The sequence below is a fragment of the Triticum urartu genome, chromosome 5A (assembly GCF_056163025.1).
Source record: "Triticum urartu cultivar PI428250 chromosome 5A, HENAU_Tu73, whole genome shotgun sequence".
NCBI lineage: Eukaryota > Viridiplantae > Streptophyta > Magnoliopsida > Poales > Poaceae > Triticum > Triticum urartu.
Window position 1 is genome coordinate 56678552 of NC_141877.1, and position 25598 is coordinate 56704149.

Genomic DNA, 25598 nt, shown 5'->3' on the forward strand with positions numbered 1-25598 from the left:
GCCATGTCTCACTTGAAGAGGTGGAAAACTCAAGTAGGAGTGATGTCACCTCGGATTGAATAGCACATGCCCTAGCCCTTGTCATTGGTCCACTTGGAGCTTGGATAGTTGAGGTGGCGTCCATGTGGATGGTCGTGGGATGCTCCGCATCACCTCCGCATCCGGACAGTCGATGATTTGATTTTTCTTTGTAAGAAACCGAGTCCAGAATTGCCTGGCCGACTCTTCTGGCTGCTGAATTATCTGGCTCAAGTCATCGGCGTCTGGTGGTCGCACATAGGTGCCCTGAAAGTTGTCGAGGAATGCGGCTTCCAGATCTTCCCAACAGCTAATGGAGTCCGCTGGCAAGCTGTTAAGCTAATGCTGCACTGGTCCTTTGAGCTTTAGTGGGAGGTATTTGATGGCGTGTAAGTCATCACCGCGGGCCATGTGGATGTGGAGGAGGAAATCCTCAATCCGTACTGTGGGATCTGTTGTGCCATCGTATGATTCAATATTTACAGGTCTGAAACCTTTTGGGAATTGATGTTCCATTACTTCGTCTGTGAAGCATAAGGGGTGTGCGGCGCCTCTGTATTGGGCTATATCGCGACGCAGCTCGAATGGGTCTTGCCCGCTGTGTTCGGCCCGGCCGAATTTGCTTTTACTGTATCCGGCGTGACGTTTATCGTCTCGCAGAGTGGTGCGCCGTCGTGATCCATAGATTGATCTTGCATGCTTTGCTTTGTCCTCCAATATGTCTCGCAGGTCTGGCGTACCTCCCCATGCCTTTTCATTTGAATGGCGTCTGGGTGGAGGCTGAGCTTTTGGCTGGAATGCCTCTCTATCGCGGCCACGAGGTGGCCAATCAGCCGTATCATACGCTTCTTCCTCCAGTCGGGGTAGTAACCTGCACTTTGGGTAATTCTTGGAGGGGTGCTCGAGTTTATATTCCTCGGCCGCGAGGACTTCAGTCCATCTGTCAGCTAGCAGATCTTGATCACTTTGAAGCTGCTGCTGCTTTTTCTTCAGGCTATTTGCCATGGCCATAAGCCGGCGCTTGAAGCACTCTTGTTCGACGGGATCCTCTGGGACAGCGAATTCATCGTCGCCGAGGCTTGCCTCATCTTCGAAGGGGGGGATGTAATTGTCATCCTCCTCCTCTCCGTCTGCCGCTCTCTCAGGAGAGCTGTCTCCTTCATCCTCCTGCTCTAAATCTTGCTGGAGGGGATTGTTGTTGTCTTCGGCACTATCCGGAGTGTTATTATCTCCTGTGCCGGTATCACCACTTTTGCTTTGGCGTGACTTAGAGCGGCGGCGCAGACGTTGGTGCTTGGGTTACTTCTTGGAGGGGTCATCCTCTGTTATCTCGTCGCCATTGCCTTCGTTGGGTGTATCCACCATGTATATTTCATATGACGAGGTGGCTTTCCAGTGCCCTATAGGCGCTGGTTCATGTTCGTCTCCTACATCGTCGTCCATACCATCGATGTCTTCGGAGTCGAAGTCGAGCATGTCGGTTAAATCATCGACAGTGGCTACAAAGTGGGTGGTGGGTGGGCGTCGAATTTCTTCGTCGTCCGCATCCCAATCCTGTTGGCCATAGTCCGGCCAGGGCTCTCCTGACAAAGAGAGAGACCTTAGTAAATTCAGAATGTCGACGAAGGGCGAGTGCTGAAAGATATCCGTGGTGGTGAATTCCACAATCAGCTCCCAATCGAATTCGATTGGCAGGGGCGCGGATGGTTCGGAGTCCGGAAAAGAGTCCGGCACCTTGGAGTCACGGGCTGCGCAGAGGATTATGCTGGTGTTTGGCTCGATCACCGTTGAGACTGCAGCCCCTGAGGCGGTGTCTAACCACCCATCCTCGATGGGCGCAGTTGGCTCCGAACTAAGGGTCGGAGCTGATGCGGGCGCGGCCTCTGGGGTACTGTTCGGCGGCAGAGCTAGGTCAAACCCATCCGATAGTGCGGCGCGCCCGGCTGTGGCTCGAATCCGTCGAAGATCAAGTCTCCGCGGATGTCGGCTGTGTAGTTCAAACTTCCAAATCTGACCTGACGGCCAGGGGCGTAGCTTTCAATCTGCTCCAGATGGCCAAGCGAATTAGCCCGCAGTGTAAAGCCGCCGAATACAAAGATCTGTCTGGGGAGAAAAGTCTCACCCTGGACCGCATCGCTATCGATGATAGTAGGAGCCATCAAGCCTAACAGCGACGACACAGAGGAAGTCTCAATGAAAGCACCAATGTCGGTGTCAAAACCGGCAGATCTCGGGTAGGGGGTCCCGAACTATGCATCTAGGCCGGATGGTAACAGGAGGCAGGGGACACGATGTTTTACCCAGGTTCGGGCCCTCTTGATGGAGGTAAAACCCTACGTCCTGCTTGATTAATATTGATGATATGGGTAGTACAAGAGTAGATCTACCACGAGATCAGAGAGGATAGACCCTAGAAGCTAGCCTATGGTATGATTGTATGTTGGGATTGTTGTCCTACGGACTAAAACCCTTTGGTTTATATAGACACCGAAGAGGGTTAGGGTTACACAATGTCGGTTACAAAGGAGGAGATATCCATATTCGTATTGCCTAGCTTGCCTTCCACGCCAAGCAGAGTCCCATCTGGACACGAGACGGAGTCTTCAATCTTGTATCTTCATAGTCTAACAGTCCAGCCAATGGAGATAGTCCGGCTATCCGGAGACCCCCTAATCTAGGACTCCCTCAAGCAACATCTAGGGTTTTAATTTCTTCAATCCCACTTTTATCAATTTTAGCATCAAGATCTAAATACTCCGAATTCTTAGAACGTCTTCTAGGTAAAGGTGGATCATATTCAGTCCCATTATTATCAAGATTCATATTACAAAACAAAGATTTAATAGGGGACACATCAATAACTTTTAGATCTTCATCTTTATTTTCATAGGAACTAGAAGAACACGCTTTTATAAAGGCATCTTTCTTAGCACGCATCCTAGCGGTTCTTTCTTTGCACTCATCAATGGAAATTCTCATGGCTTTGAGATACTCATTGATATTATGCTTAGGTGGAATAGATCTAAGTTTCAAAGAATCAACATCAAGAGCAATTCTACCAACGTTCCTAGCCAACTCATCAATCTTAAGCAATTTTTCTTCAATCAAAGCATTGAAATTCTTTTGCGAAGTAATAAATTCTTTAATATTAGATTCAAAATCAGAGGGCATCTTATTATAATTTCCATAAGAATTGTTGTAGGAATTACCATAATTATTAGAGGGATTACTTGGATAAGGCCTAGGATTAAAATTTCCTCTATACGCGTTGTTACCAAAATTGTTCCTACCAACAAAATTCACATCCATAGATACATTATTATTCTCAGTCAAAGTAGACAAGGGCATATCATTAGGATCAGAAGAAACACTTTTACTAGCAAATAATTTTATAAGTTCATCCATCTTTCCACTCAAAACATTAATTTCTTCTATCGCATGCATCTTTTTATTAGTAGATCTTTCAGTATGCCATTGAGAATAATTAACCATAATATTATCTAGGAGTTTAGTAGCTTCTACTAAAGTGATTTCCATAAAAGTGCCTCCCGCGGCCGAATCTAAAAGATTTCTAGATGCAAAATTCAATCCGGCATAAATTTTTTGAATAATCATCCACAAATTCAAACCATGAGTGGGGAAATTATGTATCATTAATTTCATTCTCTCCCAAGCTTGTGCAACATGTTCATGATCAAGTTGTTTAAAATTCATAATATCGTTTCTAAGAGATATGATCTTAGCGGGAGGAAAATACTTAGAGATAAAAGCATCTTTGCACTTATTCCATGAATCAATACTATTTTTAGGCAAAGACGAAAACCAAGCTTTAGCACGATCTCTAAGCAAAAAGGAAATAGCTTCAATTTAACAATATCATTATCCACATTTTTCTTCTTTTGCATATCACACAAATCAACGAAGCTATTAAGATGGGTAGCGGCATCTTCACTAGGAAGGCCGGAAAACGGATCTTTCATGACAAGATTCAGCAAAGCAGTATTAATTTCACAAGATTCAGCATCGGTAAGGGGAGCAATCGGAGTGCTAATAAAATCATTGTTGTTGGTATTGGTAAAGTCACACAATTTAGTGTTATCTTGAGCCATCGTGACAAGCAAGCAAACTAACACACAAGCAAACAAAAAGCAAGCGGGCAAAAGAGGCAAATAGAGAAAGAGAGGGAGGATAGAGAGAGAGGCGAATAAAACGGCAAGGGTGAAGTGGGGGAGAGGAAAACGAGAGGCAAATGGCAAATAATGTAATGCGGGAGATAAGGGTATGTGATGGGTACTTGGTATATTGACTTTTGCGTAGACCTCCCCGGCAAAGGTGCCAGAAATCCTTCTTGCTACCTCTTGAGCACTGCGTTGGTTTTCCCCAAAGAGGAAGGGATGATGTGGCAAAGTAGCGTAAGTATTTCCCTCAGTTTTTGAGAACCAAGGTATCAATCCAGTACAAGGCTACGCGCGAGTCCCTCGTACCTGCACAAAACAAATAAATCCTCGCAACCAACACAAATAAGGGTTGTCAATCCCTACTCGGCCACTTACGAGAGTGAGATCTGATAGATATGATAAGATCATATTTTTGGGGTATTTTTATGATAAAGATGCAAAGTAAAATAAAAGCAAAGTAAAAGCAAAAGGAAATAACTAAGTATTGGTAGATTAATATGAAGAAGAAGATAGACCCGGGGGCCATAGGTTTCACTAGTGGCTTCTCTCGAGAGCATAAGTATTCTACGGTGGGTGAACAAATTACTGTTGAGCAATTGACAGAATTGAGCATAGTTATGAGAATATCTAGGTATGATCATGTATATAGGCATCACGTCCGAGACAAGTAGACCGACTCCTGCCTGCATCTACTACTATTACTCCACTCATCGACCACTATCCAGCATGCATCTAGAGTATTAAGTTAATGAAAACAGAGTAACGCCTTAAGCAAGATGACATGATGTAGAGGGATAAACTCATGCAATATGATGAAAACCCCATCTTGTTATCCTCGATGGCAACAATACAATACGTGCCTTACTGCCCCTACTATCACTGGGAAAGGACACCGCAAGATTGAACCCAAAGCTAAGCACTTCTCCCATTGCAAGAAAGACCAATCTAGTAGGCCAAACCAAACTGATAATTCAAAGAGACTTGCAAAGATAACCAATCATACATAAAAGAATTCAGAGAAGATTCAAATATTGTTCATAGATAGACTTGATCATAAACCTACAATTCATCGGTCTCAACAAACACACCACAAAAAGAAGATTACATCGAATAGATCTCCACAAGAGAGGGGGAACATTGTATTGAGATCCAAAAAGAGAGAAGAAGCCATCTAGCTAATAACTATGGACCTGTATGTCTGAAGTAAACTACTCACACTTCATCGGAGGGGCTATGGTGTTGATGTAGAAGCCCTCCGTGATCGATGCCCCCTCCGGCGGAGCTCCGGAACAGGCCCCAAGATGGGATCTCGTGGATACAGAAAGTTGCGGCGATGGAATTAGGGTTTTGGCTCCGTATCTGATCATTCGGGGGTACGTAGGTATATATAGGAGGAAGGAGTACGTCGGCGGAGCAACAGGGGGCCCATGAGGGTGGAGGGCGTGCCTGGGGAAGGTAGGTGTGCCCTCCTACCTCGTGGCCTCCTCTTTTGTGTCTTGACGTAGGGTCCATGTCTCCTGGGTCTTGTTCGTTGAGAAAATCACGTTCCCAAAGGTTTCATTCAGTTTGGACTCCGTTTGATATTCCTTTTCTTCGAAACCCTAAAACAGGCAAAAAACAGCAATTCTGGGCTGGGCCTCCGGTTAATAGGTTAGTCCCAAAAATAATATAAAAGTGGATAATAAAGCCCAATAATGTCCAAAATAGTAGATAATTGTGATAGCCTGCCTTATTAGGGATGATAGACAACTCATATCAATAAGGAACTCCTTCTTCTCCGGAAGCCTATTCGGACAGAACTCCAAAGTTAAGCGTGCTCGGCTTGGAGTAATTTCAGGATGGGTGACCGACCGGGAAATTTCTCCCGGGTGCGCACGAGTGAGGACAAAGTGCGCAGAAAAGACTAGTATTGATCTATGGGGCCAGTCTAGATCCCGCCAGGAGTAACGACCACCGGCGGGTGTGTCCGGGGCGTTACAAGTTGGTATCAGAGCCAACCCTCGCGGTTACACGGATGTTTGCGGAAAGGTGCGAGGTCATGTTGTTCATGACGTTTGTGCCCGTAGTGGCACCCGGCATGGCACATGTACCAGACTTGATGCACAGACGTATGTGCCAAGAGGGAACGTTCATGTGGCCCGACGAGGACGTCGATTCCTCTAAGTGGGGGTGTATGTGATAGCCTGCCTTATTAGGGATGATAGACAACTCATATCAATAAGGAACTCCTTCTTTTCCGGAAGCCTATTCGGACAGAACTCCAAAGTTAAGCGTGCTCGGCTTGGAGTAATTTAAGGATGGGTAACCGACCGGGAAATTTCTCCCGAGTGCGCACGAGTGAGGACAAAGTGCGCAGAAAAGACTAGTATTGATCTGTGGGGCCAGTCTAGATCCCGCCAGGAGTAACGACCACCGGCGGGTGTGTCCGGAGCGTTACAATAATATAGCATGGAGCAATCAAAAATTATAAATACGTTGGAGACGTATCACTTCCTCTTCTTATTTTCCTTTTTCCTCTCATTCTTTTTCTTCTTCTTCCTTTCCTAGCTAGATATATAAAACTTTTCTAAAAATGTAACTTTTGCATATATAAAACTTTTTCTTCTTCTTCCTTCTTCCTTCTCTTCCTTCTTCCTAAATATATAAAAACTTTTCTAAAAATGAAACTAACCTGAAATATACTAAATCAGAGAACATATATAGATCTAACTTTTTTAAAAATCTAACTTCTGCATATATTACAATCACTGTTCAAGATATCATGGGTTGACCGCGCCCGCGCCCGCCAATTTACCCCTTATCATGGGTTGACCAATAAGTTCCCGATAAGCGATATCCCCAACATTGATTACAATTGAAAAAATACATACATACATACAAAAAACATGTAAAAAATACATACATACATATATGAACATACATAAAAAATACATATATCTAAAAAATACATACATACATATATGAAAATCTAAAAACATGTAAAAAAATAGCATGTATAACTAAAAGGTTACATTTAGCGGCGACGGTGGGGCAGGAAGCAGAGGCCTTTGGTCCCGGTTGGTGGCACCAACCGGGACTAAAGGGGTGGCATTGGTTCCGGTTGGTGCCACGAACCGGGACCAAAGGCCCTCTTTCATCTCGGTTCGAGCCATGAACCGGGACCAATGGTCTTGTGCTGGAACTGTCGCGGTGCGATGGGATGTTTAGTCCCACCTTGCTAGCCGAGAGGCTTCGACAGTGGTTTATAAGCGCTGCTGCACTGACCACTTCGAGCTCCTCTCTAATGCAGGCTTACGGGCCTAAAGTCACTTTATCTACCTGTGGGCCTACTGCGGGCCTGAATCCTGGCCCATGTGTGGGTTTCTAGTCGTATTCAGGCCGTGGTGGCCCAGTAGGTGGCATTTTTTATTTTTTTTAGTTTTTTTGTTATCATTGTTGCTTTATTTGTTTTATTTTATTTCTACTTACAACAAAATACTTACTATTTTTCAGTGATTCTTTTTTATTTTAGGTAATAAAAATAACAAACTTTGTGTTAGTGCCGTCAGTTTTCCAATTTGAATAGTTTAAATTTGAATTCTTTGAAATTTGTGTGAATCACTAGTTTGTGATTAACTTTACTATAAAAATAAAATACTTACTATTTTTTAGTGATTCTTTTTTATTTTAGGTAATAAAAATAATAAACTTTCTGTTAGTGCCATTAGTTTTCCAATTTGAATTCTTTGAAATTTGTGTGAATCACTAGTTTGTGATTACCTTTACTATAAAAATAAAATACTTACTGTTTTTCAGTGATTCTTTTTGATTTAGGTAATAAAAATAATAAACTTTCTGTTAGTGACATTAGTTTTCCAATTTGAATAGTTTAAATTTGAATTCTTTGAAATTTGTGTGAATCACTAGTTTGTGATTAACTTTACTATAAAAATATATTTTGGAGTGATTCTTTTTCCTACTATTCAATATTACTGTGTTTTATCATTATATTCAAAAACAGTTTTTGTTATTTTAGTTTCTAACAAAAATATTTTTATGATAATTCTTTTTGCTATTAAAGTTTCTAACAAAAAAGTTATTTATGAAAATTATTTTTGCTTATAATGTTTTGAACAGAAAATACTTTAAAAAATTTAGTTGCATAAATTTTATATAATTTTAGTTTCAATAATACTAGAGGTTTATGAAAGCTTTTTAGTTGATTCCTTTTGCTATTAGAGTTTTATTAAAATTTTCTAGTTCACTGTTTTTTATTAGAGTTTCCTTAAAATTTTCTAGTTCATTCTTTTAGTTTATTATTTTTTTCTATCAGAGTTTCATAAAAGTTTTCTAGTTCATTATTTTTGCTATTAGTTCATTATTTTTGCATTAAATGACCCTGAAATTGAAAAGCACTACAAATGAACTCTGAAAAGGTTTAAAGTTGGCATGATATCATCATTTCACCCACATAGCATGTGCTAAAAAGTAGAGATGGTTACGGCAAAAACTAGATGCACTTCGTGTATAAAATGGACAATCTCTTTCGAAGTATCAGGGTTTCAGACGAAAACTCATCTATTACAAAGGGATTTCATTTTTTTGAACTTATTTAAACTCCATACTTTTTGTGTGTTCAAAATGCACCATTCAAAGCCACATCATCAATTTTCAACCATTTCTGACTTCATTTGTTATTTTTCATGCAACCATTTTGCTTGTTTGCCTCAGCCACTTCGAGAAACATAATTATGTGTGTCTGTCACCGTACATCCATTGCCGGTTCATCTGCTTGCATTATATATAATTATGTGTGTCAAAAACCATTACAGATTCACATGGATAGATAAGTGACCATATTAATAGAAGTTCATCATCACATTAAAACCAAAGTACATACATAGTTCAAATTGAACAACATATAGCTCTCCAGAGCATCTACTTAAACCATACATTGAAACTATGTAAAACCTTTCAATGCAACAACAAATGCGATCATAATCACAACCAAGGTAACAATTGATCCAACGACATAATGATACCAAGCCTCGGTATGAATGGCATATTTTCTAATCTTTCTCACCTTCAACCGCATTGCATCCATCTTGATCTTGTGATCACCAACGACATCCGCAACATGCAACTCCAATATCATCTTCTCCTCCTCAATTTTTTTTATTTTTTCCTTCAAGTAATTGTTTTCTTCTTCAACTAAATTTAATCTCTCGACAATAGGGTCGGTTGGAATTTTCGGTTCAACTACCTCCTACATAAATAAAATCTATGTCACATTGGTCGGCATAATTGTCATAAACAATAAATGAACCAAATAGTTATAAAAAGATAATATATACCACATCCGAATCATAGCCAGGACGAGGGCCGACGGGGGCGGATACCAAAACCATCACACTATGTAATAACAAGCAATAATAAAAATAAGAAAATTAGACAAGTATCTATCTAAAGTAAGAATATATTTTTTCAGAAAGAAGATAAGAACAAGAGGCTCATCACGGTGGTGCCAGCGACGAGATCGGCACAGGCGATCGACGGCGGTGAAGATGGGGACGGGACGTGACGGACCGCTAAACCTATGCAAATCTCGGGGAAAATGGAGCTTGGAGGTCGAGCATCGAGAGGAGAAAGCTTAACTAGTGTGCCTCGGGCATTTCATCGAACACCTCATGTGCATAGGAGGTGAGCTAGAGCACCCAAATGCCCTCCCCTCGCCGGCCAGAAAAAACAGAGCACTGTGGAGTGCTCTGCTGAGGCGATGGGGTACATATAGGCAGCTCATTTGTCCCGGGTTGTGGCTGGAACCGGGACTAAAGCTCCACCTTCTGTCCCGGTTCGAGCCACAAACCGGGACCAATGTATGTGGGCCAGGAGCGAGGCCCATTGGTCCTGGTTCGTGCCTAGAACCGGGACAAATGGGTCCAGACGAAACGGGACCAATGCCCACGAGGCCTCGGTCGGCCCCTGGGCTCACGAACCGGGACGTATGCCCCCATGGGTCCCGATTCGTGACTGAACCGGGACTAATGGGTTGGCCACGCCCGAACCAAATCCCTGTTTTCTACTAGTGATATACGAATATCCATTTCCGAGCCTGGGCTCATCTGCTCCTGCTCAAGAAAAAAATCATAAAAAATTTTAAAAATCCAAATTGTTTTTGCATGCTAGATAATTTAGTGCATGAGGTGCGCTTCAAATTTCAGATCATTTGGACATATGAGTGGCTCTCAGCAAAAAAAGAAAATTTGGATCCTACTTGACATTCTATCATGTGCATGTATAGGTTTGAGCCCGATGATGAGTGTAACACGGAGGAGGTCATCCACAAGCAAGCGCCTATACCATCCACGAGAGAAGCTTGGAAGCGAAGAAGGAACCGTCAACAAAAAGACGAGGTTCCAGCAAGCACCGAAGGGAGTCCACGAGAAGGCTACATAATGTGAGGCCTCTGGATACCCCGAGCCCACCGGACCCTGGACCCCATGCGGACAGGACCCGTGCGCACGGGCTAAGTCGCCAACTCTCTGGATACCCCATGCGCACGGGCTCCACTTACCCCGTGCACACGGGGCTGCCTGTGCAACTGTTGGGCTTTGCCCATGTATTTCTATTTCGCCCCTCCTTACCCCATTGTGAACATCAGACCACCTAGGGTTTTCCCCTATATCATAAACCCAACTCTATGAACGCACGCACGCACACGCTACTTAAAAATGAGGTAGGCCTACAATGGTCTATACCTCGTGGAGGGGCCTATGTCCACTACTTAAACATGTAAAAGCATCAACCAAAGCCCAAGAGATTCTGGTCAATCGAATGACATCGCGGCATAAATCCTCTCAGACAGACACGTATGAGCAGCACTCGGGTGGATCATCACTCGGGTAGGAGAAGTGCAACAGCCAAAGGCGTCCATTACTTTCTATAGTGGACATGAATAATGACTATCATAATTCCCTTGTAACGTAGGAGATGAAGGGGGTGATGCACTCTTTATAATCCGCCCTCCACCACTTAGATAGGGGTGGTCCTCTCGCTCTCACTCTCTCATTCTTAGTCAGACACCTTATTAATCTCAAAAGTATACACGGAGAAACACTCCTCATGAGTACATGACGTAGGGCTTTTACCTCCACCATGAGGGGTCTGAACCTGCATATTTCCTCGTGTGTACCCATTTGCGTCTCGCTAGATCAAGCTCCATTCTCCCCCTCCCATTCTACTGTCAGAATTAGAACCACGACATGAGGCAGGGGTAGCTGAGGCGGAGCGGGTGGCGGCGCGAGGGTCTCCTCCCATGAAATTTCAGAGGGGGGGGGGGCAGGCAGATTATACGGGAAGGGTCATCTTCCCAGAAACATGAAGGAACTTTGGAAAGATATATGGAGTCCAGTAAAAACCGAGTTTACAGGAGTTGTTGAAGGGCTATTTTTGGCTCAAGTCCCCCTTAAACGGTATTTTTTCAGTGAGCTATTAAAGATGATCAAAATGGATCGATACTCTAAGATCTATTGTATCTCTAGCTTCGCGGCCGTGGCCCACTATCTCTTTTTAGGGGATCCGTGGCCCACGCTATCTAAGGTAGCTACTTTGCTTGCAGGCTAGCTCTTGCCTTACTTCAATTTTTTCGCTAGCTTCTCGCTGTTGTTGGCTAAGAAAACTAGCTCTCGGTTTTTGGTAGATTTGAAAAAAAAATCAGGAATTAAAAAAATGTTCACAATTTTAAAAAAAAATTATGAATTCAAAAATGTTCATGAAGTCAAACAATATATTTCAAAAAGTTCATGAATTCAAATAAAAGTTAACCATATGCTATTTTCGCTTGCCACTACTACCTTGCCAAAATAAGATTTTATTGTTTTTTAAGAAAAAAACAACTCCCCTTTTTGGGTTTATTTCGCTCGCACTGGTCTTCAACATGTGTTCTGCCCGCTTAGCATGGATGCACTACTGCGTTATCTTCCCTTGTTTATCAGAATATATTTTAGGTTTCTTGATTTCTTTATTTATTTCATCGAATCATGATCAATGTCAAAGGGAACAGGGCGATGAGGTGAGTGTTTGGAGGGAGGGGCGGGTGATCTTGTATTCTTGCTGGAATTGATTATGTTGGTCATGTCATGGATTGGATGCGTCAACAGCACAGCTGCTCTGCAGGCAGAGGACACAAGGGGATGCGTCTATAACTTGGTTGGGATTCAGAGGCTACTTGCACGTGACACCAAATGGGTTGCGGTGATCACTCCGGTAAATGATATTCAGAAAGGAAGCTTGTACATAGGTGGTTGCGGCTACAATTTCTGTTTTTACCATTTATTTCTTAATATAACACATGGACTATACAAGTCATTGCCTTATCAACTTATGCAAACTTCAGTTTTACCTCCCAGGAAACCACACATTTATGGTCATTTACTTACAAAAGGCAAAAATTTCAACTCGTGCACTTGGCATTGGAATCTAGTGCGGGAGCCATAGGTGCCATGGGCCACACAAACAATTCCCAAAATAAAAATAGTAGTTTATCTAAATATTACATGTTTAATTTAGTCTTGCCTAATATCTCAACAAACATGATATCATCATTTTCATATTTTAATGTATTTTTAAAAATGAATTTAATGTTATGGTCCCCACAAATGATTTGCAAAAAATAATACTACTTAATATAAATGAATATGTTGCATTTAGCTTAGCCCAATCTGAACAAATAGCTTATATTTTCTATGTTTTTTTCTGGTGATGTTTAAAATGTGAATTTGATAGGTCTTAATTTTTCAACTTGATAACATTATCGATGACAAAAGAGATGATATGTTCAAAGAAACTACAAAAAACATGCTGAGCTATTTAGTTATGTTGTTGAAACAAAACAAAAGTTATTCTATCTTTACAAGTAGATGCACTTCTTGCCAAACTAGTGCTGTTCTTGATTTTGCTGGTGAACATTGCAAGGGTGTTCTTCCGAGCATAATGAAGAACATATATGTTCAAAATTGTATGAATGGTGGTTGTTTAAATATTTGTTCAGATTGGGTTTAATGGCACATCTGAACTAGCTTGCCTTTAATAATACATTTGAACTAGCTTGAGTTTAATAATACATTTGAACTATTTTTAAGTTTAAAATGCGTTTGTGATACTTTAACTTGTGTGAAGCAGTCGATTTAGTACTCTAATCCAAAAAAGCATGTATATCTCTCTAAGCTCCATGGAGACAACTTTTTTTCGAAAAGGAAGCTCCATGAAGACAACTAAACTGTGTATTTCTAAAAGGTGGTTTTCCCTTGGCGTTGCACTTTTATTTGATCTATATACACAGGACATGTCTCCCCTTGGGTTAATTTAATTTAATTAATCTTCTTTTCCTTCAAAGAAAGTACCCTGTTTTATCGCATGTTTCCTTCCTCTAGCTCCAAACTCCTCACATTTGTTCATCAGGTGAGGTGTTTTGGCACAAAGCAAACAGCAAACTGCCCACGTCAAGAAAATACAAGGAGGCTTACTTTAGTAGTACATAATCCTTCTACTTGGAAGAAATCATGAAATCTTCTCTTGTAAGATCTCACCACCATCATATAAAGTTTCTTGTGCCATCTTAGCTAGCTGCAAACTCTCCTCCTTTGCTTCTTCTTCCTTCTTGACCCCGCAGATGAAGCCAGTGGAGTAAACTAAGTAGAAACAGAGCAGACCAAAGGAGACACTGCACTGACAATGTCACAGCACTAGAAGCAGCATAGCTGAGCTAAGCTAAGCCAGCCGAAGTGAGTTTTTAAAGAAAACGTTTCCTTTGTGTGTGTGTGTGGGGGCGGGGGGGGGGGGGGGGGGGGGGTAGATTCTAGTGGCGGCAAGAGTGGCAATTCTGGTCATGGTGGCACTCGTTGCCATGACAAATTTTTGCAAGTACTTGAAACTTTTTGTCAATGTTTGTAAAAAAAAGATTTTAAAATGCTTTTAAAAGTAGCATTTTCAGAGTTTCGCTTTTGTTTTTTTGTTTTTTTGCCATGCCTTTTAGGAATGTGATTTCATGACGAATTTTTACAAGCACTTGAAACTTTTGCCAATGTTTGTCACAAAAAAATCAGATTTTTTTGAATTTGTTTTGATTTGATAAAAAATTACTGTTCAACCAAGCTTATTTGAGCTCGGCCTCGGAAACTCTACGTCCTACATTTACAAAGAATAGTCAACATTGATTTATAGATAACAACGTCTTTTTCAATCCTGCCATGATTGATTGCTAGCTCAAAATAAACATTTCACTACGTTGCAAAAGTGCATACATCTATCTATACTACTCTCGAAAAAGAAGGTTCCTTCATATATTTTTTTTACTTTTTTTACTTAACTAGCAAAAGGGCCCGTGCGTTGCAACGGCAAAAAAACTATAATCTTCAATGGCCATGACCACATTTTGCTGCATCACCAAGATACATTATCACTCTCAGTTTTATGAAATGATGAACATTTTTTCTAAACTCGTGAACATTTTTTAAATTTTTAGACAATTTTACAAATTTTTGTACTTTTTCTAAAATAAAGAACATTTTTTGAATTCTTGAAGATTTTATGCTATTTGCAAAATAATAATAATTTGTGAACATGTTTTAAAACAATTTTCTTTAATCGACGAACATTTCTATAATCGAAGAACATTTTTAGGAAATTTGTGAAATATTTTTTGAAATTCATGGACATTTTTTTGATTTAACGAACATTTTTTGAAATTCATGATCACTTTTGAATCAGTGAACATTTTATGAATGAATAAATTGTTTTTGAAGTCATGAACGTTTTTTGTTCAATTTCATTAACATTTTCTAATACACGAACTTTTTAAGCAAACATTTTTTTTACCAAATCACAAACATTTTTTAATCTACAAACAATTTATGATTTATTAAAAGATTATTGCTAAATTCTCGTTTTCTAAAATTTCCAGATTTTTTTTGCTGTCCCAAATTATTAAAAGTAGAAAAATTGAAAACAAAAAAATAAAATAAATAAATAAAAACAAACTTTAAAAAACAGGCCGCCTGGACATAGGCGGCCCATACAGGCGTCTTCTTCCAGCGCACAGAGCGCAGTATACGTGGTCCTTACTGCATGGGCCGGCATAGGCAGGGGATTCCCTTGTGTAAAACCTTCTTTTATCACTTATGCTCCATCTGTTTCTAAATATAAGTCTTTTTGGAGATTGCAATATAGACTACGTATGAAGTAAAATAATTTAATCTACACTTTAAAATACGTATATATACATCCGTATGTAGTTTGTGGTGGAATCTCTAAAAGGACTTATTATATATAGGAACGGGGGAGTAGGTTGTATTGGTGGGTAATATTTTGTAACTTTTGGGACAATTTCTGTGAGATATCGCCAGACATGTTAGGAGGGCACCGTGGTCGAACGTTACGCGGGCGAACGTGGTAGAGGCCAAGTGGCCCAAGACAGACGATTGGTAGAATAGCCTAGCTCAATATGAGGAAACACCATGGACATACGAAATGGGAGGACCAATAATATTATACCTCCATTTATATATTAAAAATAGTATATATGCCTGTGTGTTAGAACGATAGAAAGAATTGACATAAATTTAGTGAGGATTGTATGTGCAAACATCATGTTCAATGTGCTATAAATTTGGCGCAAATTCAATAAAGATTATAAGAGCAAGGAAAACATAACGAAAGAAAAAAATGACATGAATTTAGCGAGGATTAAAAAATGCCACATCATTTTTACTCATAAGCATGGCAACCTACCATTGATTCCCTTGCACCTGCTGTTAATTAGTTTTTCTTTCTCTTTCTTTTCTTATATCATGATAATTACTGTCTATTTCCTTCCTCTCTCTTTCTCCTTCCTTCTTTATTTCTCATGTAATTATTTTTTTCCTTTTTTGCTAGGCCTACTAATTACTCCTGTGATTAATATGGCGCCCAGATAATTACCATTAATTTTCTTCCTTCTTTGTCATGCAATTATTTTCTTTCCTTTTTTGCTAGGCCTGCTAATTACTCCTGCGATTAATATGGCGTCCAGATAATTACCATCAATTTTCTTCCTTTTTTATTTCTTATTCAATACATATTACCTTTCTTGCCGGCTCTACATAATTACCATCTTCCTTCTTTATTTCTCATGCAAAGAATGTCTATTTCCTTTCTTTATTTCTTTGCTTAATTTCCAAAGCAGCTTCTCGATGCCTGACAACCTAAAAAACGTATATAAACTGGTAAAAATTAATGTTAAATAGCAAGGTGGGACTATTTGATAAGTAAAAATATATGAAAAAAACTTCCAGCCTGGTCCCTTGTCCGTCCAGTGGGCCGTAGCACTCGCACATGCCCATCAAGACCGTGCCCATTTATCTCGGCCCGAGTACACCTGTCTCTATTCTTAAGGTTCCAGGCGCCCTAATTAGCAAGCTTAGGAGCCTAGCCTAAGTCGTCTACTGGGAGACCAGGGATCAAATCCCAACGCTGTCACCATTTTTTTCTCTAATTTCTTTTAATTCAAACACACGTACATACAGCCAGATATAGAAAACGACGGTGAACCAGCCTACGACGGACACAATTCAGCATGCAGGCCCAGCCGAGGCCCAGTTTAGCGAATCAGCCGAGGCCAAGTACGGGAAAACAAAAACCAGACGCATCTAAACAGATATAACGAAAGTTTAGTACCACCTCGAATATGTTTTAAATTCAAAATGAAAGCATAAAATCACGGAAAGAAGCGTATTATGACGGTGAACCCACGGAGTTAATCCGTGCTTTATTATTAGGGATAGATTACTAGTACAAGTATACTAAGCTAATTAGCTTATTTGGCCACGGCGCCTTGAGATATGGAGTAGCTAATTAAGCTAGCCGTTGTTGTTTGGAGTAGCGGATCCCAAGAAGACGCCCCACTTGGGCTCGCCGATCTGCGCGCCGCCGGCCGGCTGGTCCACCGTCGTCGTCCTGTCGAGCCCTGCGCTGGCGACGGCGGGGACCCTGGGCTCCGCCGGCACCGACGACGGCTGGGCCGGCACCCTCGGCCTGACACGGAACGGGTTGAACAGCGAGGCCCACACGCTGAGCTGCTCCTGTCGGGTCACGCCGACGTACGGCGGCACGAGCGCCGGCATCCCCGGCCCGGCGAGCGCGGGCGGCGCGCCGGCCATCCACGGCATGGACGCGCCCACGGTCGCCGCAGGGAACTGGAACACCCCCGGGAACCGCAGGCCGCCGGTCAGCGCGGTCGGCAGCGGCAGGGGCAGCCACTTCCCGGCGCCGAGGGCCTCGTCCCCGCGCTCCCACGTGGCAGAACCATCCGGCGACGCCGCCGACACGTCCATCGCCATATCCGCAGCCGCCGCCGCCGGTGCCACGCCGGCAAATTGGTCCCCATCCAGCGGCCGCGCCGCGGCCATGCCGTGGGCGAAGACGAGGCAGAGCGTCGCGGCGGCGACGAAGGCGCGGTGGCGGTCGACCATCGTGGAGGTCGGTGGTACGTCACGTCACGCCACGTCGAACTCTTCGCCGGTGGTACGCCTTTTCCGTGGTGCTTCATTGCCGGGCTCTTCCAGGCCGTATATGTAGAGCTCATGGTGAGGTTTAGGTTATGGTTTGTAGTTGTACGCTGCACACGTATACATGCATGCAGTGTTTGTTGGGGAGCTGACCAGTGCTTGAAGGTGTTAGCAATGGCGATGGAGGGAGAGAGGGGTTAGCTGATGGTTCGGTTGGGCCATGCCATGTTCGTGATTGTGAGTATTTATTTTGTTCTCTTTTTAAAACACCAGAATTGAAGTTTAATCATGATACATGATACATGGTGACATGGTATAAACCTCATCTACAACAAACAACTGCAAAAGCACTGTTCTATGCTCTATAGCACTCCCTCTGTCACTACATACAAGACGTTTTTTGCAGTGACGGCGGAGGCCCGTTGGCACAGGGACGGTCTCATTTTGGCGAGTGACGTTGGATGCAACAATCATTTGGTCGAAACTGAATGCATGTAGGTCATTAATGTGATGCAGAATGTCAGAAACTCGCTAAGACCAGTTGCGGCAATCTACAAGGAATGCACATTCTTGTGTCCAGTGGCGGAGGACGAAAAAAATTTCTAGGTGTGGCGACACACCGCGGGGACGTATCTGGTGCACGAGGGCAATTGGTGCTGCCGGTGCACCGGACCCCGTTGCACATTCAAAACTGTTTTAAAAATTTGGAAAAAAATTCGTGTATTGATACAACATCAAAGTATCTTGTCACAAAATTCAAATCAAAATTTGAAATATTGCCCGAGATACAAAAATGAAAATTTTGACATTAATGTGCTAATGGGCCAAAACTAAAGCCTAACTTGTGTTATGTACTATTGACTGTCAAATGTGTCATTTTTTAATCTCGGGCAATGCCTCGAATTTTGATTTAAATTTTTATGACGACATACATTGATGTTGTTCTAATGCACTAATTTATTCCGGATTTTTTCCCTATATTTTTGAATGTGCAATGGAGGACCGGTGCACCGGTAGCACCAATTACCTCAGTGCACCAAATACATCCTCGAAAACATGAAGGTTTCGCTAGGGTTGTTGCGTGCGCCGAAGTGCATCTTGGGTCGCTGGGCTGGCTTCGTGCGGGGTGGGGCGATCGGTTCAGTATCGGTGGTTCAAGGCCTCATGGGCATGTGTCTGCGTGGCCCATTCCAGTAAACAGTGACTTTCCTAGTGATACGACAAGTCAACGAGGCAACGAGTATAGCCAGCCAGCCGATAGCATGTTATGCGTAGGTATACATTTTCTTTTGCACCGCATCAAGGTATGGCGGCTGCCACCCCTCGCCCACCGGGGTCCTCCGCCAGTGCTTGTGTCACAATGTTAATCCAGTTAGTTTTTATCGCTGTCCTAGGGAAGGCAATATGGTGATTGATGTGTTGGCTAGTAAATCGGAGGACTCGCAAGCTAATGTTTGGCGGTCAGAATCGTGATTTACTATTTGATGTGTTATCAAACGATGTATCCTTGTTTTTTATGAAATATAAACAACAACGATGGCAATACCTCAAAGATAAAAATAAGCACTCACCTACAACGCTCCGAGGTGGGCCGACCCACTGATTTAGTTCTAGTGGTTCTCTATTCTTGGGTTTTTTGGTGGCCTACGATATTTTTTTGCCATTTGTTTCTCTATAGCACTGGTTTTATCCTCTTTTTTTGTTTCTCATTTTCTTTGTTACACATTAATTTTTCTATTTCTTATTTCCATATATTTTATTTAATTTTCTTTATTTTTATTTATTTTTCTTGATTTCTGTTTTCCTTCTCGTTTTTTACTTCTATTTTTAATTTTTAATTTATTTTTTTACTTATGTTTATTTTCACTTACTTAAAAAGTATGTTTTTTGTAACACGAAGAGTGATTCTTTTTAATAAACTGTGTTATCATTTTTTTTCGTTTTCCTGAACTATTTTTACGTGTCATGAACAATTTCTGAATGGTACAAATAATTTTTTATAGGTCATAAACAGTTTCGAAAAAAAATGTGAACATTTTTTTACATTTCATGGTTTTTAAATGTGTAAATATTTTTTTTGAAAATGGTACAAACATTTTGAAATTTGTCCTGGGTAATTTAATAAAAACACGTGAACACTTTTTCTAAGTAGCGCGTGCAATTTTCCAAATACACATTAGACAGTTTGAAGATGTCGTGAACATTTTATCCAAAAACAAAAGCCACGTGTATCAATAAATTGGCTTATCGTGTATTTCAAAAGTGTTCATCATGTATTTTCTAGATATGTGAATATCTGTAGAAGATACGTTAACACCTCTTAAATTTTGAAGTAACATTATATATATACATACAAACTGTCACTCATACCAACTCGCTAATAGCAAGGTATAGTGGGAGCTCCAATCTATCGTAATTGCGATAGACTGTCCAGCATTCGCATAGGGTTTTTTTAGACACGGCATTTGCATAGGTGGATAGTGTGCTCACGTGTGCTGGCCCATGTGGCGCAGTGCGCTGTGCAAGCACTCCTACTGTTTTTTTCTCCCTTTTTCTTGTTATGGGATTCCGGAAAACACAATATTATTTATTTATTAAAAAATTAAGAATTCTCCTGAAAAAAGGGCATTGTTTTATAATTTATTTATTTTTTCATAAAATACATGAACATTTTTTTAAGAGATGCGAGAAGATATAACGCACCCCACAACATGGTACATTTATATCTCACTTTCAGCAAGTCACAGGTAGTGCTCGCCCAGGTCGGTTAAGCATGAGCCGGCCCACTACAGTACACTAGTTTTGATTATTTGTTTTCTCTTTTCTAATGTTGTTAGATTCCTGCGTGGACCTAGAGGGTGTTTGGCTTCTTTTTCTCGGCTTTTGCACTTCGTCTTATATGGGATAGATAGGAGGGTTTTTTTGGCTTATAGGCCAAACTTCAAAACCAAGAAAAATCCCAATCAAACACCTTGCCAGTTATGGTGTGAGCACTTATGCAGCACACCTATATGGTGCAAATCCTCAAAAAGAATAAAAGAACTATAAAACATGAAAACAACCAATAGGCGTGTAGGCTAGAGAATCATGGCAATGCATACATGTACCTATGTATGGTGTTTGAAGCCGATGACAAATTTTAGTTTTCGAGGATAAATTTTGAGAACATCGAATGAATAGTTTTGAAATACAAAAAAATTTAATAAACAATGAAAAATTCTTAAAATATGCCATGAATAGTTTTAAAATCTACGATGAACCTTTTATAAAAACAAAATGAATATATTTTTATACACAATGAAAAAAATATTTTAAAAATATACTATGAACATTTTTTGAAAACACGGTGATCATTTTTAAGCATGATAAACATTGTCTTTATATACAATGAATAAAATTTCTAAAATACACAATGAATCTTTTTTAAATACACAATGAAACTATTTTAAAACACGCTGACCATTTGTAAATATGTTCAAATCATTTTAAAAAAATAGTTCGAATTTTTAGAAATTTTATGTTATTAAAAAAGGAAAAAAAATAGAAATAAGCAAAAGAAAACATGAAAAAAAAATAAGAGAACGGAAAAAATCAGAAAAAAAGGAAAAGTAGAAAGAATAAATACAAACCGGATTAACAACCAGATTAGAAAACTATACACAAAACTCCGGAAAAATCGCTTCAAATTACTCCTGTGTTGGTAAACTACTGGGCCTGTCCAGTTGCATCGCTCGGTAGGCGATAAATGGACTCCCCTTTTCTCCGCTTCGTTACTGGGCCCAGCCCATCCAGCCCGCTAGGGATAATTTCCCCCACCCCTCCTCGCCTCCTCTCTCGATTGAGTCGCCGCCTTCCCTGGTTCCACCACCCTCTCGATGCAAGCAGTCGCCATCCATCATATCCTACAGCGAAGCGGCGAGGAGTACTCAGCTCTCCACGCCGCCTCCCCAGTTCATCGACGAGCTCTATCCATGGCTGACTCTGCCACACAACATGCACCGGCCGCCGCCGCGGTGAACCCCCACAAGCGCAAGAACAAGGGGAAGGGCAACCCCAAAAACAAGAAAAGGAAGCTAAAGGGCTCCGACGACGCCACCGGCCGCCGCCGCAAGCCGTGCGCCAAGTTCCTCAAGCTGCTCGAGAGGTGCGCCCGCGACTACAACTCCGACGACGATCCAAGTCCGACCACGAATTTCATAGCCACCGCCACAGAAGCAGCGTGGTGCTGCTCTCGACGGTAACGACGTCCAAGAAGGCTCCTCATTAGGGGAGGAGGCCTCTAGCTCCGGCGGGGAATCCGACGGATAAAAGGCGGTCATGATGTTCCAGGAAGGCTGCAGGGCTTTCCAGGCCGCCTTCACCAAGATCATGGACAAGAAGCTTGCCGACAACCCATTGGTTGGCTACTCCCCCTAATTCTCACGTTTTTACATTTTTGTCATGATGAGGCATAACATAAAGGGGGCACTAACATGTTTGCTTCTTGTTACTAGGGTCCAATTCTGTCAGCGGACAAGAAATTGGTCGTTGCCAAGTTGGCTGGGGAGGCATAGGCCTTGCAATCTCTGTATTTGTTGTGGGGATCAATGTAAGGGCTTTGAATTAACATATGTATGTGTGAAATAAAACCATTCCATAGATGTCTATTGTCTTGTACGCGATCTTCATCCCTGCATGTACCCAGGATCATCGAGATCGAGCCACGGTAAGGCTAGGATCAAGGAGAACATGAAGTGTTATATAGAACACATGTGCTAAGGTTCAGTAGGTAACATGGATCCAATCCTTGGGGATTCATGAGCTGTAGTCATTAAACACCCAAAGCTCTTGTCTGATTTCATTATCTTAATTATCGAGGCAACCCTGTGGCACAAATAGGGCCTGCAGTAGGACAACTGATTCTTGATGCGGGACTCATGCTAGTCAAGATGTTATTTGGATACATCTTGAACTTCGGTTCGTAACAAGCAGATCTTGATGGTGACTTCCAACGCACAAATTAAGATCATATCTGGTCCCAACACAAATACATGGTTGTAAGCATTAATACCTCATACTCGTACCTTTTTTTATTATAGTGTTTGAATCATCATTTGATTGATTGATCCGATCAAAAGGTGGAATTGATCCTTTAACATAAGCTTGGTAGAGGCCACCTTTTCAAGGGAATCTTCCTTTCATGGGTTCGATAACCCAGGGTCACCTCTAGGAAAATAGGTGCGGGGTACTAAAAGGAGGTATAAGCGACGCTATTTTGCGTCGTTCCCATCTTGAAGGCGCTGCTATTGAGCCTCAAACTGTCTCCAACCACGGGGTTCGTCTTCTGGGTGATAACTCGGTTCATTTCTTTATCGGATGGTCATGGTTGTCTCTTAGCGTAATTTTGCTCCTTGGAGGCACCATTTTGGGAATATGAGGCTTGAGTGGGGTTGTTGGCACCGACTTACTCTATTGGGATGCTAGTGACTTCGAGCGCATTTGACAATGATGTGCTTCAGGGTTCTCCGTGTGGTCCGTGAGGCCCATATTTGCTTCCCTTTGTGTTCTGGCTTCGCTCCAACGCTGGGTCACAGTGGGTATGCCGCCTAGTGTTGTGGGTATGATTTCTTCGACAACGCCCCAAACCTAGTTAAGCTAGGTAGTGTGGCTGTGGTGTTTGGGTTTTTGCCTGTTTTTATGTCAAAAATCATGCTTTGTACGATTACTGGGTTCGATTTTCCTTTTAACTAGACCAACTCTCTTCTTTTTAATGGAATGTGGGAGCTCCTCACCCTCTGACGAGGTTCCGTCAAAAAATTGCTGCATTTTTGGTGTTAATGTCTATTGTCATCATATGCTATAAACTATCAAACTTGTCATTGCTGCTACTAAACAACTAAATTACTCACCATGTGTGTTTGCAAGCCTCAGTTGGGACTCCAGGAACTTGTCAAGCTGGCTGATGTGGCTTGAACCACGTCGGTATTTTCCCAAAAGAGGAAGGGATGATGCAGCACAACTACGGTAAGTATTTCCCTCAATGATGAGAGCAAGGTTGTGGAACCAGTAGGAGAACCACACAACACTATGTAAACGGTACCTGCACACAAAGAACAAATACTTGCAACTCGGCGCGTAAGAAGGGTTGTCAATCCCTCTCAGGTGAAAAGATAGATTGGTTTGTAGTAGATTGGATAAATAGATCTCGCGAAAATGCAAAGTAAAATAAATAACAAAACATTGCAGCAAGATATTTTTGGGTTTTTGGAATAATAAATCTGAAAATAAAAGCGAATAAAAATAGATCTCAAAGCAAATATGGTAAAGAATAGACCCGAGGGCCGTAGATTTCATTAGTGGCTTCTCTCGAGAAAAATAGCATACAACGGGTAAACACAATTACTATTGGGAAATTGATAGGACTTCAAATAATTATGACGATATCTTTGCAATGATCATTATATAGGCATCACGTCCAAGATTAGTAAACCGACTCCTGCCTGCATCTACTACTATTACTCCACACATCGACCACTATCCAGCATGCACCTAGTGTATTAAGTTCATGGAGAAACGGAGTAATGAAATAAGAATGATGACATGATGTAGACAAGATCTATTCATGTAGAAATAGACCCCCATCTTGTTATCCTTAATAGCACCGATACATACGTGTCATGTCCCCTTCTGTCACTGGAATTGAGCACCGTGAGATCGAACCCATCACAAAGCACCTCTTCCCATGGCAAGAAAAATCGATCTAGTTGGCCTAACAAAACTAAAGATTCGAAGAAGAAATGCGAGGCTATAAGCAATCATGCATATAAGAGATCAAAACTCAAATAGCTTTCATGGATAAAATAGATCTAATCATAAACTCAAACTTCATCAGATCCCGACAAACACACCACAAAAAGAGTTACATCAAATAGATCTCCAAGATAGCATTGTATTGAGAATCAAAAGAGAGAGAGAGAGGAAGCCATCTAGCTAATAACTACGGACCCGAAGGTCTACAATGAACTACTCACGCATCATGGAGAGGCACCAGTGAGGATGATGAACCCCTCCGTGATGGTGTCTAGATTGGATCTGGTGTTTCTGGAACTTGCGGCGGCTGAAATTGTGTTTCGTTGACTCCCCTAGGGTTTTTGGATTTTTGGGGTATTCATAGAGCAAAGAGGCGTGATGACCCACAAGTATAGGGGATCTATCGTAGTCCTTTTGATAAGTAAGAGTGTCGAACCAACGAGGAGCAGAAGAAAATGACAAGCGGGACACAATGAACAGGACTTACCCATTGACTATCAGCAATAGGATAAATTATACCTGCCCCCAGAAGCTTTAGTATTTATTTTCTTACCACTTCTTTCATCTTAGGATTTAATCGTCGTTGATGATCAACAACCGGTTTAGCATCTTTCTCCAATTTAATTTTGTGCTGACATAGAGTGGGACTAATGCCCTTAAGATCATCAAGAGTATATCCAATAGCGGCACGATGCTTCTTCAGGGTTTTCAACAATTTCTTTTCTTCATGCTCTGAAAGGTTAGCACTAATAATAACAGGATATATCTTCTTTTCATCAAGATAAGCATATTTCAGAGTATCAGGTAATTGTTTAAGCTCAAACACGGGATCTCCCTTAGGTGGAGGAGGATCCCCAAGGATTTCAACAGGAAAATTGTGTTTCAAAATGGGTCCTTGATTGAAGAATATTTCATCTATTTCCCTTCTTTCATTCATAAACATATCATTTTCATGGTCTAGCAAATATTGTTCTAAAGGATCATTAGGAGGTACGACAATAGAAGCAAGACCAATAATTTCATCCTTACTAGGCAATTCTTTATCATGGGGTTGTCTACAAAATTTAGAGAAATTACAATCATGGGACATATC

General features: G+C 41.5%; 1 protein-coding gene across 1 annotated transcript; it reads right to left on the reverse strand.

Moving 5' to 3' along the window:
- Window positions 1–16956: 16956 nt before the first annotated feature.
- LOC125506763 (uncharacterized) lies at window positions 16957–17756 on the reverse strand. The gene has a single exon (XM_048671483.2). It carries the CDS (start codon window positions 17678–17680, stop codon window positions 17069–17071), a length of 612 nt encoding a protein of 203 aa, XP_048527440.2. The 5' UTR covers window positions 17681–17756; the 3' UTR covers window positions 16957–17068.
- Window positions 17757–25598: the final 7842 nt, after the last annotated feature.

Coding starts and splice junctions, on each gene's coding strand:
- LOC125506763 (XM_048671483.2), bottom strand. CDS start 17,680: ATGGTCGACCGCCACCGCGCCTTCGTCGCCGCCGCGACGCTCTGCCTC.